General features: G+C 40.9%; 1 protein-coding gene across 3 annotated transcripts in view; it reads right to left on the bottom strand.

Annotated features, from left to right (window-relative positions):
* Positions 1-18,373, bottom strand: part of RICTOR (RPTOR independent companion of MTOR complex 2) — a 63,328-nt gene that overhangs the window by 32,342 nt on the left and 12,613 nt on the right. For all 3 annotated transcript variants that reach the window (XM_081929542.1, XM_081929543.1, XM_081929544.1), the window contains exons 4-16: positions 16,636-16,700; positions 14,286-14,417; positions 13,458-13,521; positions 10,928-11,054; positions 10,367-10,536; positions 9,799-9,866; positions 9,325-9,392; positions 7,565-7,647; positions 5,718-5,805; positions 3,243-3,333; positions 3,071-3,137; positions 2,877-2,957; positions 1,012-1,112 (exon numbers count right to left, since the gene is read on the bottom strand). In XM_081929542.1, coding sequence (XP_081785668.1) covers positions 1,012-1,112; positions 2,877-2,957; positions 3,071-3,137; positions 3,243-3,333; positions 5,718-5,805; positions 7,565-7,647; positions 9,325-9,392; positions 9,799-9,866; positions 10,367-10,536; positions 10,928-11,054; positions 13,458-13,521; positions 14,286-14,417; positions 16,636-16,700 — 1,205 coding nt within the window. The remainder of the gene's footprint in view (positions 1-1,011; positions 1,113-2,876; positions 2,958-3,070; positions 3,138-3,242; positions 3,334-5,717; positions 5,806-7,564; positions 7,648-9,324; positions 9,393-9,798; positions 9,867-10,366; positions 10,537-10,927; positions 11,055-13,457; positions 13,522-14,285; positions 14,418-16,635; positions 16,701-18,373) is intronic.

The raw sequence follows: 18,373 nt of genomic DNA, 5'->3' as shown, positions 1-18,373 counted from the left end.
AAACTGCCCATACACAAGGAATGGACTTGCTCTTCTGCAACAAAACTTCCCCTTCCTCTCCTTTTCAGCAACCTATATGTCCCCTCAAATCTGCTCCGCGACAGAAGTCTCTGCATGTAACACTGGGCACAAATCACTGGCCCAGAGAGCACGTCATGCAAAGCTAAACCATGGCTTAGCGCAAATGAACAAATGTGCAGGATCCCAAAGTGTAGGTTATGGCTGCAGTGCTCCTCTCAACCTAAGCATTACATCCAAATGTGGGCTTGTGGACTGTCTCCCCTGTACCACAAGCAGTAAACCACGGACAAACCCTGGGGTTGTATCCAACTAACTTTTACGTAGACCCACTGAAATGAATGGACCTAAACTGACCATGCCATTATTTTCAATGCACCTACTTTGAATTAATTTAATACTACCCCTGATTATAGCTTGTGGTTCATCTGGAGCACCAAACCATGGCTTAGTCCCATGGCTTAGCCCTGGGTAGCACAGAAGCAGCAAACTGGGGGAGGAGGTCAGTGGCTACAATCTTCACTCCAGGAACCTAAATGGCTTGGCTTGGCATTACATGTAAACTAGGTCAGTGAGATTAATTATCAGTAATACAGAAAACACAGGGTGAAGAAAAATTCTTAATTTCCCCACTTTATGGAAGGTGGACTTTATGTACATACAATGTACATATTAGATAGCTTAGTTTATTAGCCAAAAGAAGAAGAGAAACTTGTGTCCTTGTTTTCATGGCTTTTGTTTCTTCCTGCTCTTCGTCCTGTTTCTGCTGGGGTTTTTTTATTATCTTGAAAGCCTTTCAGACATGGTACCCATTGATAAATGTTTTTACTATCATGCCCACTGCTCTGTATTCTTTGGATAATATGGCTTTTAATTTCAAATATATAAAATCACTAAAGCCACCCATTTAGAAAACCGGAAGAAGTGCAGCTATACTGAATTGGATATGCCAATTTAGGGTAACTTCAGCAGGTTACTAAAATGTATACTTACTGTCTCTTCTCCTTTGCGATGTCAAAAGAAGCTGCCATGTTCATTAAAGTTGGTAAGCAGTGTAAGTGATGGCTATGACAATGAGGAAGAATGGTGTTTGCCTGAAAGAGAGAAGAAACATCACAGATTTTCATTTTCATATACAGCCCAGGTCCCACCCAATGAATACCTATTTAACTTGAATGGTATACAAAGAGAACTCTGCCAAAAGGAAATTGCTTTTCCCTTCTCTTTCCACTTCAGATACAATTGAGCTAATACAGATTTTTTTTAAAGTAAATACTGAACTTGACATAAATTAAAAAACTTAAAAAATTGTCCAGTAGCACCTTAGAGACCAACTAAGTTTGTTCCAAACAACTGAATTTGACAACTGTAGAAAAAGCATTTGCTAACTGCTTGTATATGTTGCAGGCTTAGACAAGATTTCTAACAATTCTCTTGGAAAACCCACTTCCTTGAGATATTATCAGTTAGCAAACCGCATTAAAGGAGCCAACAAGCAGTGGATTCATGCATCTAATGAAGTTGAATGTAAGCTATTTATTATAGCTTATGCTATAAAAAATATTAATCTTTAGAGTCTTGTTTTTGCTGCAAAAAACTAACTCAGCTGCTTTTCTGGAGAATGACTTTTATAGCTGGGGCTCTTAATTCTAAAAGTACAAAATTAACAACCTGCAGAAATAATGAATGATGAACATGGAGCTTGTAAACCAATATGAGAGCTGACTGTGCTCTCTTGAGCTAGCATTAAATAGCCATCCAGGGATGGCCAGTAATGCACTGAAGAAAGTGAGGATCCATCAGTGAACTAGCCGAGTTTCCATAGCTGAGACAAGTCTACAGGAAACTTGACTGGGCAGGAGCCATGCTTACACAGTCCCTAGTCCTTCTGGTAGTTCTCAGCAAGGCAGAAGGGTTTTGAATCATAGCAGCAGGAAGGAAGTGAAAGATCCAGCTGCACAAATTCAAGATGGGGAACACCTGGATTGCTAGTAGTACTTGTGAAAAGGATCTAGGGGTTTTAGTAGACTACAAGCTTCACACGGGTCAACGGTGTGATGCAGCAGCAAAAGAAGCTAATGTTATTCTAGGCTGCAACAACAGAAGTATAGTGTTCCAATCAAGAAAAGTCACAGAACCACTCTATTCTGCCTTGGTCGGATCACAGCTGGAGTACTGTGTCCAGTTCTAGGCAACACAAGGAGGATATTGACAAGCTGAAATGTGTGCAGAGGAGGGCAACCAAGATGATCAAGGCTCTGAAAACCAAGCCTTAAGAGGAACAGTGGAGGGAGTTGGGTATGTTTAGCCTGTTAAAGAGGAGACTCAGAGGAGATATGATAGCCATCTTCAAATATCTAAAGGGCTGTCACATGGAGGATAGAGCAAGTTTGTTTTCTCCTGCTCTGGAGGATAGGACCCAAACCAATGGATTCAAGTTAAAAGAAAGGAGATGAAATAATTTTCTCACAGTAAGAACTTGTTGGCAGTGGAACAGACTCCCATGATAAGCAGTGGACTCTCCTTCATTGGAGGTTTTTAAGCAAAGGTTGGGTGACCATCTGTCATGTATGATCTAGTTGATATTCCTGCATTTAAGGGGGTTGGACTAGATGACCCTCGGGGTACCTTCCAACTCTACAATTCTACGATCCTATGACCTTTTTATGACCTACTGCATCTTTTACTGGGGCAAGGACACACTTTTCAGGGAACCAGAGTATTCTTTGTATTTGGTAACTATACCTTCTTCCTTAAGTAAAATGTTTGTTTTAAAATTATTTTGTTTTCTTCCATCCTTGGAAGATTCCCAAAGTAAAGAATTTAACAATCAGTACATGAAATAAAGTCTTCCTTACCATATGCAAAAGTTCCCCAAGTAAGATTGTTGCTCTGACGGATACATGGTCATCGCTGCTTGTGATTACTTCAACTAGACCCTGGAGTAAGTAAGAAGTGAAACTCTATTGTAACCATCTCACTGTTCTGCTTTGCCCAGAACCTATTACAACAGAGTTAATTAATTGTCATTTAAATGAAAGTCTGAACGTACTTCTAAGAGTCCATTTCTAATGAAAGCAGAGAGAACCAGCGCCAAGTAGTTGTCCATGAGGTCAGGCCTAGATAAATGTGCAAAAGAAAATAGAGATCAGCTTCATGTTCTCTTTCATATTATCTAAGTGAAGCAGACAGAAATGGCATTAATGCTTTTGATAACAAAATACCTTGATCTGGCTCGGTGAGGTAATATAACTTTAGCTTCTGCAGCTACAAAACCATCAGAAAGTCTCCAACTATCTTGAAACCTGCTTGGATCTACAAGAAAGCCATCGAGTGAAAATTCTGAGTTTAATTAACAAGAGCAATGGAGTATGTCAGTACCATAATCCCTAGTCACCTTTCATTTTGATTTGGTATTATTATTTCGCTCTCCTTGTCTCCTGCTTGTTCCTCTTGATTTCTATGCTAGCGTGTGTGCTTTATAGCTACATAAATACACATAAGCTACCATTTAGTTAATCATATAATAAATGGTATCAGGTTTAAATTACAGTAGGCACTAATAGTCTCACATTTATCTCAGAAAGACATACAAGTCAGTGACATATGAAAGTACACAAGGTGGACCTATTCTAAAGGCAAGTAAAATGTACTTTTCCCACACCTTAATAAAACTTTACATGTTTCAGGTTTCAGAACCAGAGAGCTGGAAGGAACCTGAAAGGTTCTCTTTTAATGCAACATCCCTGATGAGAGACTATGTATATGAGGGATGATGTGGATTTCTTACACCCCTTCTAGCCCTGCCCCCTTTCCATTTTTTCCCCTTTAATTTTACCACGCGTGAAACGCTGAATGCACACAAGTTGCAGGCTTACTGTATAGGAACCACCTTATAACAGCCATTCTTGTAAATGCAAGAAAACTGAAGCCGTGTGTTTATGTACGCAAGTCATGTTGAAACCTTTTTATTTATGCTTAACAAATTAGTTTCATTACACCACATGCCTCATTCTTGGCTACATTAGGGGTAAGTATTCAGATAAATAGCATCTGTGGTGGTGGCAGGAATAAAGGGGGTCTAGTGAAATACCCAGAAAAAGCCCAGCTCTTAGCAGTACATCTTCATAAGAGTGGAAAGGTGGTGCAGGGAAGTGTGGGGACTGCCTGAGCATATCAGAGCAGAGGCATGACACATTCAGCCTTGTTGCAAAACAAAATCTTAGCATCTGTCTGCACCACTGCCCCTTGCCACCTCTTATTTAACTTCATTATACTATTGTTTATGCTCTTATTTTTCTCTGCTGTTTGCACCATCTGCATTTCATATGTTCAAGGGCACACTGCAGGAATCATTAATGGAGAGGGGGGAAAGGGATTCCATGAAGGCCAAGCAACAGATGAATTAATCAGCAAGCACTTCAAGCTGCTGCTTGGCTTTATGGCATCCCTTTTCCCCTCATTTGCCAGCTACCGCTGATTGTTCATGTGTACACATGACCTGCAGATGCACAAAAAGCAACAACAGATCAGTCACAATGTAAAAGAAGCCTGTTGGTGTCGAGGAGATAGCCAGGCTGATAAAGCATACTTGCAGGGAGAAATCATGAGGAACCTTGCAAGGAAGTTAAACCCTCTTTAACTTTAAATTTTCTGATAACTAAACCTGGAAGTGGAATCTTCATCAATAGAGGGAGTCCACAATATGCTATGAATGACATCTATATGAAGCTGTCAGTAGAAGATCTGGAGCACAGGGTCATCAATATGCTGATGACACACAGCTCTATTTCTCCACAACACCTGCATCAGCAGTAGTTGTTTAAGCCCAGAACCAGTGCCTGAATGCAATTGTGGACTGGCTGAGGAACAATAAACTGGGTGGGAGACATGGGAAGATGGAGGCTCAGTGAGTAGGATTGCTCCGTAAGATAGGTCAACTGCCTGTTCTGAATGGAGGTGTACTCCCTCTGAAGGAGCCTGGGGGTACTCCTGGATACACCTTTATCATTAGACATCCAAGTGATATCTGTGTTTACGAGTGTCTTTTATAAGCTTTATCTGGCATGCCAGCTACGACTATATATGGATTAGGATAGCCTGGCCAAGGCAGTGGCAAACTTGAAGCTGGATTACTGCAATGTGCTCTATGTGGGGCTGCTCGTGGGTCTGGTCCAGAAGCACCAGAAAGTGAGGAAAGCAGCAGCTAGACTGTTGGTGGGGGCAGCTCTCTGACAGCATGCAGCACTTCTGCTAAAACTTGTAGCATATGGCAGCCTGTGCAACTGTTTAAAATTATGTTGAGTGAACAACCTGGATCCCAGATACCTGAGCACATATAACCCAGCCCCAGCACTGAGATCATCTGGATTAGCACTGCCTTTTAACTGGAAGAGAATGGGGGTGTTTCAGAAGCCACTCAGGCTTCAACTACAAGTTAAGCATTTAGTGTTGCCAGACCCGTGCTGAGAAAGGGTATTCCATCAGAGATTTGACAAAAATCCTTGTTGCTAAGTGGCAGACATATTTCTGCTGTTTAGACGGAGAAGAAGCTTCTGGTTACTGCAATTCTAAAGTAAGGTACCAATGACTAAGTCCTGCAATGAGCTGCTGGACTCTAGTGTGCAGAAGCCATTACAAGAATGGACGTGATAAGCTTTCCCAATGAATGAAGAGTAACACGCAAGTTTAATACTAACCTACACTGAGAAGTGCTTCTATAAATTCTTCTGTCACGATAGGAAGAGGAAGGCGAAATATATCATAAAGAACTTCAAGCAGTCCTCGCTATAAACATAAAAAGGAACAGAATTTTAAAAACCAGTAGAAATTTAATGAATTTACACTGGGGTGTGAGGGGTGACCTTTGCTGATACCATTTTCCCCTACAGCTGTCCACTCCTCTTCCCATAGTGGCACAGAGGGCACAGGAGGAATAAGCAAAATAGTCTTCCATAGCATGAGTTGCATTCAACAGCTTGTCAAAAATAATTTAACATTACAGACACATCCTAAGCTTCTGCCTTTTGGAAGCATGACCATAATAAAATAACATTGCTCATTCATACAGCTTTAGCATTTAATATCTTGTAGTGAGCAATAAGGCTTGTTGCAAGTCACAGATGCCTAGTGAACATATTACAAATAATATGAGATGACTAAGGGGTATATATAGATTCACTCTTTACGCTTCCAGCTGTTATCCCAACAGTATAAAAACCCCTCAACTGGTTTTGTTTGTTAACTGTCTTGCTCTAGAACCTATCTCGTGCTCTCGTTTCATGATTATTTGGGTCAGATGATGCCACTTCAGAGAGATCTGACCCATAGTCAGCTGTCACTCTCCTTGTGTCAGAGACCCTACCCTCTCTGCTCCAACACTGTAGCTTCAGGCAGCCAAGAAGGATTAATCCCGACTCTCCTGCCCTTATTTCCAAGTGACTGTCTTCCTCAACTTACAGCTCCCCAACTCATTCTTGAGAGAGGTTCTGTAGCCTCTGAGGACTGCACTGGAACATTAGTAGCTTTGTGACACTTCCAGCCACAGTTACTTCCAGCCATGCCATGGAGTCAGAGGGCCAATGTGTGCACAACCTCCAATAATACAGATATATACACACAGAGTGATTTCTGAGAAAACAGAATTTGTACATCTGTCTACACGAAAAGAGCAAACATACAGTGGTGCTCCGCAAGACGAATGCCTCGCAAGACGGAAAACCCACAAGACGAAAGGGTTTTCCGTTTGCGAGTTGCTTCGCAAGACTAATTTCCCTATGGGCTTGCTTAGGGAAATCTCCGGGGACCTCTTTTAAATGCTGGCGGTGGGGAGCAAAGCCTTTCCCCCCCTCCGGCCTTCAGAAGAGGTTCAGGAAGGCCGGCGGGGGCCGAAAGGCTTTGCTCCCCACCGCCAGCATTTTAAAAGCAGTCCGGGATAGCCGGGAAGCGCTTCCCGCTATCCCGGACGGCTTTTGAAGGCAGCCGCGGGGAGCAAAGACTTTTGCCCCCCGCCGGCCTTCAGAAGAGGTCCTGGACCTCTTCTGAAGGCCGGCGGGGGGCAAGTCTTTGCTCTCCCCTGCCGCCCTTCCCGGGAGAGTGGAGAAACGCAGCGTGTTTCTCTGCTATCCCGGACGGCTTTTGAAGGCAGGCGGGGGGGAGCAAAGACTTTCGCCCCCCGGCGGCCTTCAGAAGAGGTCCCGGGGTTTTTTAAAATGCCGCCTGCCAGCATTTTAAGATCGCCCCGGACAGCGGAGAAGTCCTCCGCTGTCCCGGGGTTTTTTAAAATGCTGGGGGTGGGAAGAAAAGCCCTTGTCCCCCCCCCCCAGCCTTCAGAAGAGGTCAGGAGACAGACTGTCCCCGGACCTGGTCTGAAGGCGGTTTCTATAGGAACGCATTGATTGATTTTCAATGCATTCCTATGGGAAACCGTGCTTCGCAAGACGAAAAACTCGCAAGAAGAAAAAACTTGCGGAACGAATTAATTTCGTCTTGCGAGGCACCACTGTACAAGCCCTCGGAATCCATCTTGTAGAAGTCAAACACATACCCTTATTTCCATATTAGGTATACACAGCACTCCAATGAGAGACTGGATCCCGGAATTTCCAGGCTTGCATAAACTAATAATGCCTAAAAACAAAATAAAATGCATAATTATATGATGGCAAACTCATGTGCAAACACCCAGTGGGAAACGTCTGCCACAGGCTGAACAACAGACAGTTGGTCTAAAAATAACACAGCATAAACTTCACAGGATTTCTAGGACCATGAACAAAATGTCTTTCTTTTATCATGGAATCATCATCATAATACAGCTCAAAGAGAGCAACAGATTCCCTTTGCCAGGAAGCAACGAAATAAAAGAAAATAATAATCTTGCCCATAGTGATGCTACCGAAAAATGGGAATCATACTAGATAATTATTGAAACTTAAGAATCCTGCAAGTTCAAATAAGGAACTTCTCTACTCAAACACCTTGTTCTCAAGAGTGCAGCCAGATGATAGCTTCCAAGCAGGACAATGGTCAATTCCCAGCCCCTGGTATTCAGGGGTTCACTGCCTCTGAACACAGAAACAACATTTGGATATCATGGCTAATAGTTGTTGATAGACCTAGAACTTCCATGAATGCACCTAACTCTTTTCCAAAGCCACCTAAGATAATGGTCACAACCACATCTTATGGCAATGAACTGCACAGTCGTGAGGTGAAGTACTTTATAAACCTCTACCACATCTCCCTTTGTTTTTGTCTTCTTGCCAACGACAAAGCTTTAGCCTCCCATCAGAACTTCTACAGAAGTATCTTCTGTGTCCAGACAATTTCAGAGTTGTGTTTGTCAGGAACGAGAGGCTTTTTTAAGGCTACCTCTGGGTTGTGGAATTCTCTCCCTAGAATTCATCTCACACAAAACCTCCCTGATGGTTTTGTGTTGCTGCGAAAACCTTCCTGTTAATGCCCTTGCTACAATTTATTTTGCTCATATTTTAGCAGCTACTTTGTCATGTTTTAGTTCTAAAAGATCAACAAGATAGCACTGATTCGGATACTTGTTCTTCCTCAGCAGTATTTTTTCTTCTGTATATGTTTAGTAATGCTAGCTCCTCCTGAATCTTTTTTAAAAGTCGCAATACACTGACTGTCTTTCAATCCAGTGATAAGAAGGCCAATTTCAGCAGCAAGTTGTATATACTGTCTGCTTCCCCCAATACTGGCTCATGCACTAAAACAGATGAAAACCCTTTTCCAAACTCCACAGCCTTCTGGGATTACCAATGCAGGTGACTTTTCCATCATGGTGCCCTATCTATGAAATGTTCTCTTTGGGGAGGCTTGTCTAGTGTCTAAATGGCCTTTTCAATCCCCCCCCCCGGATATCTATTTTCATAGGCCTTTTAAATGTTAGCTGAAGTGGTTTTATTGTATCGGCTGAGTTTGTTACTTTTTCTCCCAATTCAGTATTGGTTGATTCAACTTTGCAGTTGCAGCTGTTTTATTTTAAAATTGACCTAAATATGTTTATTTCACTGCAAGCTGCCCTGATAACTTAATTGACCAGATAATTCATTCATTTTTAATTTGCCAATCAGTTCTCAAACTTCACCTCTTGTTGCATCTACTTGAAATGGTTATTCAGAACAATTACAGCCACCCTCCACAAATGTGGCCCCCGAAAAGCAGATCTCCCAATATTGTAAACCACCCATTTTCACGCGAGGCACACATACACCTCCAGTAACATATACCTTTTTTCCACACTCCAATTATGCCATCATTCTAAAGGTTGAACCAAGTTCTTACCTGCCCACGATCGAAATGCTGCAACAATTCCCATTTTACTAGCAGACAGCCGTGCTTCTCGGTCCTCCCTGCCATAAAAAACAATGCTGAGAATAATTATCCATGTTAAACTGAGTTGTGTTTATGAAACACTCAAATTGGTATCTCTGATTTGTGACAATTTTTAAATTTTAAATTGTTAAATGTTAAGAATACAATATGGTATGGTATGGTAAAATTACAATATGAAAATTATGGGTTTCTCTCTCCCCCCCCCCCATTTTCTCTTTCATTGTCAAAATGAAAATTGCCATGCATGGGACAGATGGCTTAATGGTACATGGAGTGCTCAATATTGGAGGGGCAGGGAGTAGCATCACTCATGAAAGTGTGCCCTCAAAAGTCAGAGAATGGCTTGCAAAAGCCCTCGTCCAGGATAGAAAGTTCAAGTACTTGAATATCAGTGTTATCAAGTAGCAGCTGATGGAGACTTACTTCTGCTGTCCTTCTGCAGTATCTGGATTGTGCCTGTAGTGAAAGTCTGTGTAGGGCGCTAATATCCGCTGCAGTATGGAAACAAAAGTTTGGAGTCATTCTCATTATCACCATAACATCTTTATTATTATCCACCCTTTAAATACTATCTAGTCCAACATAAGTAGTTATTTCTTAAGTGATATAGAAAATAGAATTTGCTTCTGACGTTAACAAAGATACATCCAGCAAAATTACCAAGAAGCAGAGTAAAGTGAAGACATCCAATTAGAACGACCTATTATTCCTTACCTTTGAAAAAGAATATATGCAGCATCTTTTTGCATGTTTTCAACTTTTACTTGTTGACAGACCTGGCAGAAAGTACTAAAAATCAAGGGCTTATTTTTAAGGGTGTGTTTAAAAAGAAAATATGGATAATACAGATTACTGGATTGAGGCAACAACCCAAAGCATGTCTGTTCAGTAAATTCTACTGAATTCTGTGGGGCTTAATCCCAGTTAAGTGGGGTTTGGAATGCAACCAGTGTTGATACACTAAGACTGTATAAGAAAAGGAAGTTCCTACCTCTAATTCTACATCTGCACGCACATACTGTCGAGTCTTTGGATGATTGAGAAGATGCAAGACGGTCGTTATGAGAGCTTCATTTATACGGCTTAACTGGCAGTCAATCACATTTTTCAAAATGGTACTTAGACCACCTCGAAGTGCAACTACTTCTGGATTCTGAATTGCTGAAAGAAGAGAAAGATATTAACTGATCCAATTAACCGTATTTCTCATCTAATCTTATTTCTATGTTTATGTTAAGCTTCATATCAAGAAAATGTTCAGATTTCAGCTTAAAACCTTTTTTGTTTAAAGTCAAAATATATTGTAAATTCCTTTTCTTGGATACTCGGGGGGGGGATCATTAATTACTTATTCACCAATTAATGCCAAAATAGGCTTCTAATCCATTTATAAAAGATACAAAACCAATTGTACATCATTATTAAAATTCAAAATAATTAAAAATGCACCATACTTAAAGTACACAATAAAACAAACCCATTAAAACACTGACATATAAATGTCCATAATTAAAATATGCAACAAAAGTATAATACTTTTCAACTTTCTTACCTAGTTCACAGATAATTGCAATACATGCTCGAACCATCCTGTCCCTCTCCTGAAGGCCGTCATTTCCAACGGCTATCAAGGAATTGGTAACCGAACTAGGAAATAATGAAGCATTCACAGTGATCATCTGCAAAGAAATGCAAAAAGAAATGGAGAGATGGGTTTGTCACTGCAACATTACAGCAGGATTACTGAACAACGCTAATGGTTCTGCTATATGTTTGTATCAAACTCTTTCTCCCACCTGCACATTTGGGCTCAGTATTCTGCTCTTTTGCTTCCACATTCTTTTTAAACAGTTTCTTTGACAAACACATAAAGATGGCTATGTACTGTAAAAGGTTAGAAGCCATACTAAGATAAAGGATCTACTGCACGACCATGCAGATTTCTCTTCAGGGCCTTCTGGTTCAATTAAACTAGGGAGTAACAGATATGCACTCAAGAAGCTGTTTCTAATGCAAGGCTAAATGGTGTTCACCAAGAATGGCCCCTTCTGTCCTGAAGTATTCACAGCAGATAAATTGTGGGGCAAAGCTGGAAACGAAACAGCAGCGCAGGGCTCATGCATTTTCTTAGAAAGGCAAATAATTCCAGGGTCTCCATACCTCTATGCAGCCATTGTATTTGGGAAGGATCATGCAGATCCATACTGCCTCCGCATGACATCGGCACAATGGATGTCATGTTTGCATCAGGGCCTCCACACATACAGCACAATGTGCAAAAGCCTAATCCATGTAATTTATACACTACGAAAACAGAATATCAAGATTGCACCCATTAGACCTACGTGTGTGGCCTCCTATGCAACCCCATTCAAGTGCATGAATGTCAGGCATCAGCAAGCGCACCAGAAGCGAGTCAGGGCAGGCATGATTCCCCACCACATGGTGTTTCTCCCCCTTAAATACAACATCGGCATAGGTCTCAGGGACCTCCAATACTTTTCAAAAGTACTGTGGGAAGTCCCCCAAAGGAAAACAAGAACCTTTCGGAGGAAGGTGGAGTAGAATATACATCACACAAATAACTGTCCGGAAAGAGGGAGAGGCTGAGCACTGCATACTCCAATCACTGTTTTCCCAGCTTTCTAAATTAGGGAAAGGTTAGTATAAGACAGGCATAGGCAAAAACTGCCCCCCCCGATGTTTTGGGACTACAACTCCCATCATCCCTAGCTAATAGGACCAGTGGTCAGGGATGATGGGAACTGTAGTCTCAAAACACCTGGAGGGCCGAGTTTGCCTATGCCTGGTGTAAGACTTTGGCTTTGCTCTAGCAAAGAAATTTCCAGTTACTATGGGAAATGTTGGAACAGCTACTATAATGCAATGAACTATGTGGCCCTTTATATAATCCAGTTATAGGAACTCATCAAATTTCTTCCTTTCCTACTTATGACAGAATGGGAGGGAGGAATCTCCTTTATTTGCAAGGTGTCTTTCAACAATGGAAGATTTACAATTTTTCAGAAACTCTTGCTTTGTAAATCATCATCTGATACCATGTAACAGGAAGCTCCTTCAGACTAGACTTCAAAGGAAAAGCTACACCCTTCTCCCACCAACAAGATAAATTTTCATTTAATTAATTTGTATTTTGTACCATTACACTAGAAACGGAGTAGCAATCTCTTTCACAAATACAAGAACTTATGTTCTTGCACTGAAGGCACGAACAAACTTATGCTCATCATGGGTGGCAGGAAAGTACAAACAAGTGACCACTTATTGTAGCTTGGGTTCTTTTACTAACAAATTTTGTCTGTATTACACAATTGAAAAAGGAAGATTGCTTATTAGTTTATCATTTGGCATGCTAAAACTATAATAGAAATAAAATTCCATCTTATGAAATATTTTTAAGTGATTTGGCTTATAGGTTCAAATTTACAACTTATTATCTGATAAAATACCTGCTAATAGCTCAATACATAACTGCAGTAACTGAGTGTGAAAAGGAAATCGAACTGACAGAAGTAGTTTTGAATGTACCGTATTTTTTGCTCTATAAGACTCACTTTTTCCCTCCTAAAAAGTAAGGGGAAATATGTGTGCGTCTTATGGAGCGAACACAGGCTGAGCAGCTATCCCAGAAACCAGAACAGCAAGAGGGATTGCTGCTTGAACTGTGCAGCGATCCCTCTTGCTGTTCTGGCTTCTGAGATTCAGAATATATTTTTTCTTGTTTTCCTCCTCCAAAAACTTGTGGTCTGGTGCGTCTTACAGAGCGAGGGCTTACCTGTATGGGAAAGCATACTGGGCTATACAACAGTGGGAAGAAGAGACAGTAAACTGCCCTACTCACGGGCAGTCTTCATGGAACTTATGGATACTAAGTAGCTGTTGCATTTGTACACTCTGTTTCTATTTTTACAACTCTATTTGCAACACAGTTGCAATACTCCAGCCATTTCACACATTATAGCAACACGGTGTTTCCAACACTGCTTCTTCCACAGTCATACACAATTTGGTTTTGGGTTATTCAGTGGAAAATTGCACTATACTATTGTTACCGACCATACCTTCCTGACTAAACGAAGTGCTTGTGTCCTTTCTACTTCATTACTCTGCTGTATGTCAATGCACCTAAAAGCATAAAAATGAGGAGGAAATACTTTAATTAGGGTTCAAGGTGGCAGAATGTAGCGTATTTTAAAACAGCAGTGCATTTCCCAGATATATTCGTTTTTTACTTTTGAACATATAGCGGCAAGGTTCAAGTTCTTGAGATGACTGGTGCAAAACAGTCCAGACAGCCACTTGCACCAAAGCCCCTCAATTTACAATTCTGTGCAACCAGCTAAACCCAATGCAACAATATATTTGAGGCAATCTTTCAATAAAACCAGGCTATGCAATCAATATTTAGAGATTAGTCGTGTTTCTCCCATTTCCAATTTCAAAATAAGTTTATTTTGAAAAGTTGTGCATTTGGGATTGTACCCAGCAGGGGTCACTCAGCTAGTGGTGAGGCTTCTATCAATGAACAGGGAGTAAAATAATTTTCAGTGGTTCTGTCTTCACCTTAAAGCCCCTTGCCCCTCCTAAAACTGTTCCAGAGAGCTGGGGAGCCCCTCCAGAGCAATGCAGGGAGACACAGGAGGCTGCAGGGTGGGCGGGGAACTGCTAAATATTTCTTTTCTCCTCATTCCGTCAAAGAAAGCCTGACCATCGGCTGAGTGACGCTGCTGCATACAACCCTTATTGTTTCACGTCACTCAAAGCAGGCATCTATTAAATGTAACAGGTTGCGATCTGCTCAAACGAAAAGGTTCAAAGAGTCATATAAATGGTGATTCATTATCCAAATCAGGAAAAAGATTTCAAATACAGTATCAAATTATTATTACCTGGCTATCAAGTAATCCACTTTTAATTTTAACACCTTCTGCAGAATACTGGAGTCTCGGATAAGGTATCGAAGGGCTCGCAGCCCTGCCGCTCGCACCTCTTTTGCTTCATTCAGTAAAGCTAATCGCAAACTACAATGCAAATGATAAGAAAATCACTCAGGCTTTAAATAATTAAGTGTGTCCCTTTTGCTAAAAACAGACTCCCTCTTCCTTTCTGCGAGACAGGAACAGATCCATGCTTAAGTACGCAGCTATTCATGTTAGACATTTTAACACCCAAGATGTAAGCAAAACTCTCCACTGCTTCGCATTTTCTTCTCCTTGCTGAAAACAATATTAATAATGAAAGTAAGTTAAGACTGCCTGTTTCCATGAAGAGCATGTCCTCATTTTAAATAGTTACACAACTGTGAACACCAAGTTTTCAACAGCTTAGTAATAAGTAATTTGGTTTCCACTTCAAAGCTGGCCGGACGCTCCCACCAATGCCAATTTGTAAAATCCAACCAACAGTGGAGAGAATATTAAACAATACTTACCATCTCAGCCTGTGATGTCATTATTTGGGCTAGGGTGTGTGGAATGTGTGTGGCCCAATACTTCCTGTTCTGAAGCTTCTTTGGTTAAAAAAAAATCAATGCTAAAGAGCTTATGCTCTCAAAAGCTCAGCTGGATGGTCCCGCTTGCACAAACAGAGGCCAATTGTTCACCACTTTCAGGGTTAGGGAAGCTATTCTGATCACACTGCTTAGTGACAGACTGTTTTTGCTTACCTCTGTAGCTATTTCAGGGAATTATCTGCCTTAGGCCCTTTGACTGTGGAATCCATTCTTTCTACGGCTGGCACACATTAACTGGATTTTTAGTTGAGAAGTTCAAAGACAGATAATAGCTCTAGCAATCTGTTAATGTAATGATTCTTTAATACCAATAATTAGATAGGAGGTGCTAGTTTCTCTTCTCTGGATTCATTTGCACTTTTAGAAAATTATAATTAAAGGTAGGGTAGGAACTGGATCCAGTCCACTAGCCACTTCCCTACCTAAAGTAGAAATTAAATAATTGCTAAAATATTAGGAATTATCACGAGAATTATCACAAGCTGCTGCAATGTCACATCTACAACCCCCCCAAAAATAAAAATAATTCTGCACTCAGATTTGAAGTAGTGATTGGTAACAGAAAGTTGATCACACAGAAGTGATCCATAACCTTTTGGGTGGTTTCATTGCCCATGAAAGTAATATATGACTTTATTTGTTTACAATACAGTCATACCTTGGTTCTTGAATGGCATCCATTCCGGAAGTCCATTTGAGTTCCAAAAACGCTCAAAAACCAAGGTGTGGCTTCTAATTGGCTGCAGGAGCTTCCTGCACTCAATCAGAAGCTGCGTCGGATGTTTGGCTTCCCCAAAAAGTTCGCAAACTAGAACACTTACTTCCAGGTTTGCAGTGTTCAGGAGCCAAAACATTTGAGTCACAAGGCGTTCGAGAACCAAGGTACAACTGTATACCACTTAACTGCTATAGACAACAAGTGCTAAATTCTCACTGATTTTAATGGAGCAGGGTTATTCTGTACAGGTTCTACTGAATTTAGCAGTAAATGAGATGTGGACTGCTGCCCATGCTAATAGTAAAATAAATAATATTTTCTGATACACAAACTTAACAGAGAACACCATAGTATTGTGAATCTCAAGATTCTTCACTGGGTAAGAGATTTTTACAGACATTTTCCCCTACCACTACAAAAAAACACCTTTCATATTTGTGCTTATAAAATATTAAGCATATTACTTTAACACAATTTCAATGCAATAGTTTTAAGAAATCCTGCAGGTCTTTAGCTAACTTTGTAAAATCAGACTTCTCAGTTGATAAATTGCTCACAGATTTTCTACGCGATGGACTCAATAGAAAACCTGGCAAACAGCAGCCTGTCTGTGCCATCTGAGACAAGCTACCAGGCTCACACTAAGCATTTCTACAGGTCATCCCTATGACCAAAGTCTGCGTAGAAAAAATGCTACTGGGTAGAAGTTAAGGGACAAGAAATGACAAAAGGGGCACAGAGCCTAGACTAGTACCTCCTTCCTCCAACACAAGAACTGATCATGGCTGAGATGTTTCTGGTCTTCAGCTTCTAATGCATTATCAGAATCAAGAACTCTGCAATGGATAGAGCACCTGCCACATACTCAGAACAATCTGTATCATGACCTCAACACATTGGCATCCAAAATGCTGTTTAGCTTACAATTGAAACAACAGTCACAGAAACACTAGCTTATCATTCATGAATGGTCCAAATAATGCTCCAAAATAAAAAGAGAGAGACTTACCATATGATGATGTTTTCATAAGTAAAACCTAGCTTTTCTTCAGTATGACCAGCATTACAAAGAAGCTGCAAGTAAAAAATGTGTATGTCAACTGGCAGGGTAAGGAGTTCTGTAACAAGTCAAACACACTTTTATCCACAGCTACTAAAAACTCTTTCTGGTGTTATAACCAAACTAAGCAATTCTTTTCAAGGTATTGCCGAAAGAGAAAGATGTGTTATGATCTTATTGCATTTTAGCAAACCTTTATTTTTTAAAAAACAAATAAGTACTTTAAATAAAATATGCTGATAATTCAAATGACTGAAATTAGTTTCATGACAATAGTTTCACATCTTTGTCCAATCTATTTCTGCGGCACTATTCATTCTGAAGTGCATGGAGCCAACCTCTGCCACTCTCGACATTTGCAAAAGTGCAAATTCACTGCTGCCACGTTAGTTTATACATCTATAAACATATGCTGGCAAGGGGATAAAGATTGCTTTATATGATTCAGCTGTTAAAAACACAGATAAGCAGGTCACCTTCTAACAGAAAGGTTTCCAGGTAAGTGGCAGAATATCTTAAAGGGATAGAAACTAGAAAAGTGAAATTCAAGTGGAAAGCATTTTTTCAGCTCTGCAAAAATCCGGGTTGGGTTATACACCACTAAACAAACTTTAACCTGCAAGTACTCTTTAAGAAAACATTTTTTCATGGGGCACCGGAATGTGTCATCCTACTATAAACACTTGGAAAAGGGGAAGTGGGATGTTGTTTTACAACAGTGGGTGGCAGCGGGGGGGCTTCTTCAGCCTGAGGGTTGAATTCTATAGTGCCAATGGTGGGCAGGTCAGAGGGGAAAATGTGGGCAGAATAACAGATGTTAAGTCTTACCTTTCTGTGGTAATCTACATTCCTGCCATATAAAAGTCAGAGGTTTCTACAGACACCCCTCCATCAAGGCAAGCCAGAGGCATTATCACAGTTCAATGACACATTCCTGCCAGGGAAATGCACTCCTTGAAGGTGAGGCATCTGGCAAGGGGATGGGAGCATAAGACTGAGGAGAATCCCAAGGGTCAAACAGAGGCCAGGAATGCCACCTTCCACTCCCAGGCATGAGGTTCCCCATCTCTATAGTTTACAACCAGTAAATAACCAAAAAGGCAGTATGGTATCTTAAAAACCTATATGGTGAACTCACTGTTACTTATTGACAATGCTTAGCATGTACAACGCATTCTGAGTAGTTGTTGGAAATACAAAAAATATTACCTTTAGTGTAGAGATACAGTGGTACCTCGGGTTAAGTACTTAATTCGTTCCGGAGGTCTGTACTTAACCTGAAACTGTTCTTAACCTGAAGCACCACTTTAGCTAATGGGGTCTCCTGCGGCCGCCGTGCCGCCAGAGCACGATTTCTGTTCTTATCCTGAAGCAAAGTTCTTAATCTGAAGCACTATTTCTGGGTTAGCGGAGTATGTAACCTGAAGCATATGTAACCTGAGGTACCACTGTATATTTTTTTCTATTTTGTTACATTTATATTCCAGTGAGCTCAAGGTAGTGCATATGGTTCTCCCTCTCCCCATTGCATCCTCACAATAACCCTAGGAGGTAGATGAGGCTCAGAGATGGTGACTGGCCCTAGGTCACCCAGTGAGCTTCAGGGCTGAGTGGGGATCCGAACCCTGCTCTCCCAAGTGCTAGTCCAACACTCTACCATTTCGCCACACTAATACTGAAGCTACAT

This window comes from Podarcis melisellensis, assembly GCF_964234715.1.
Source record: "Podarcis melisellensis genome assembly, chromosome: 11".
Classification (NCBI taxonomy): Eukaryota; Metazoa; Chordata; class Lepidosauria; order Squamata; family Lacertidae; genus Podarcis; species Podarcis melisellensis.
This window is presented reverse-complemented; position numbering and strand designations above follow the sequence as displayed.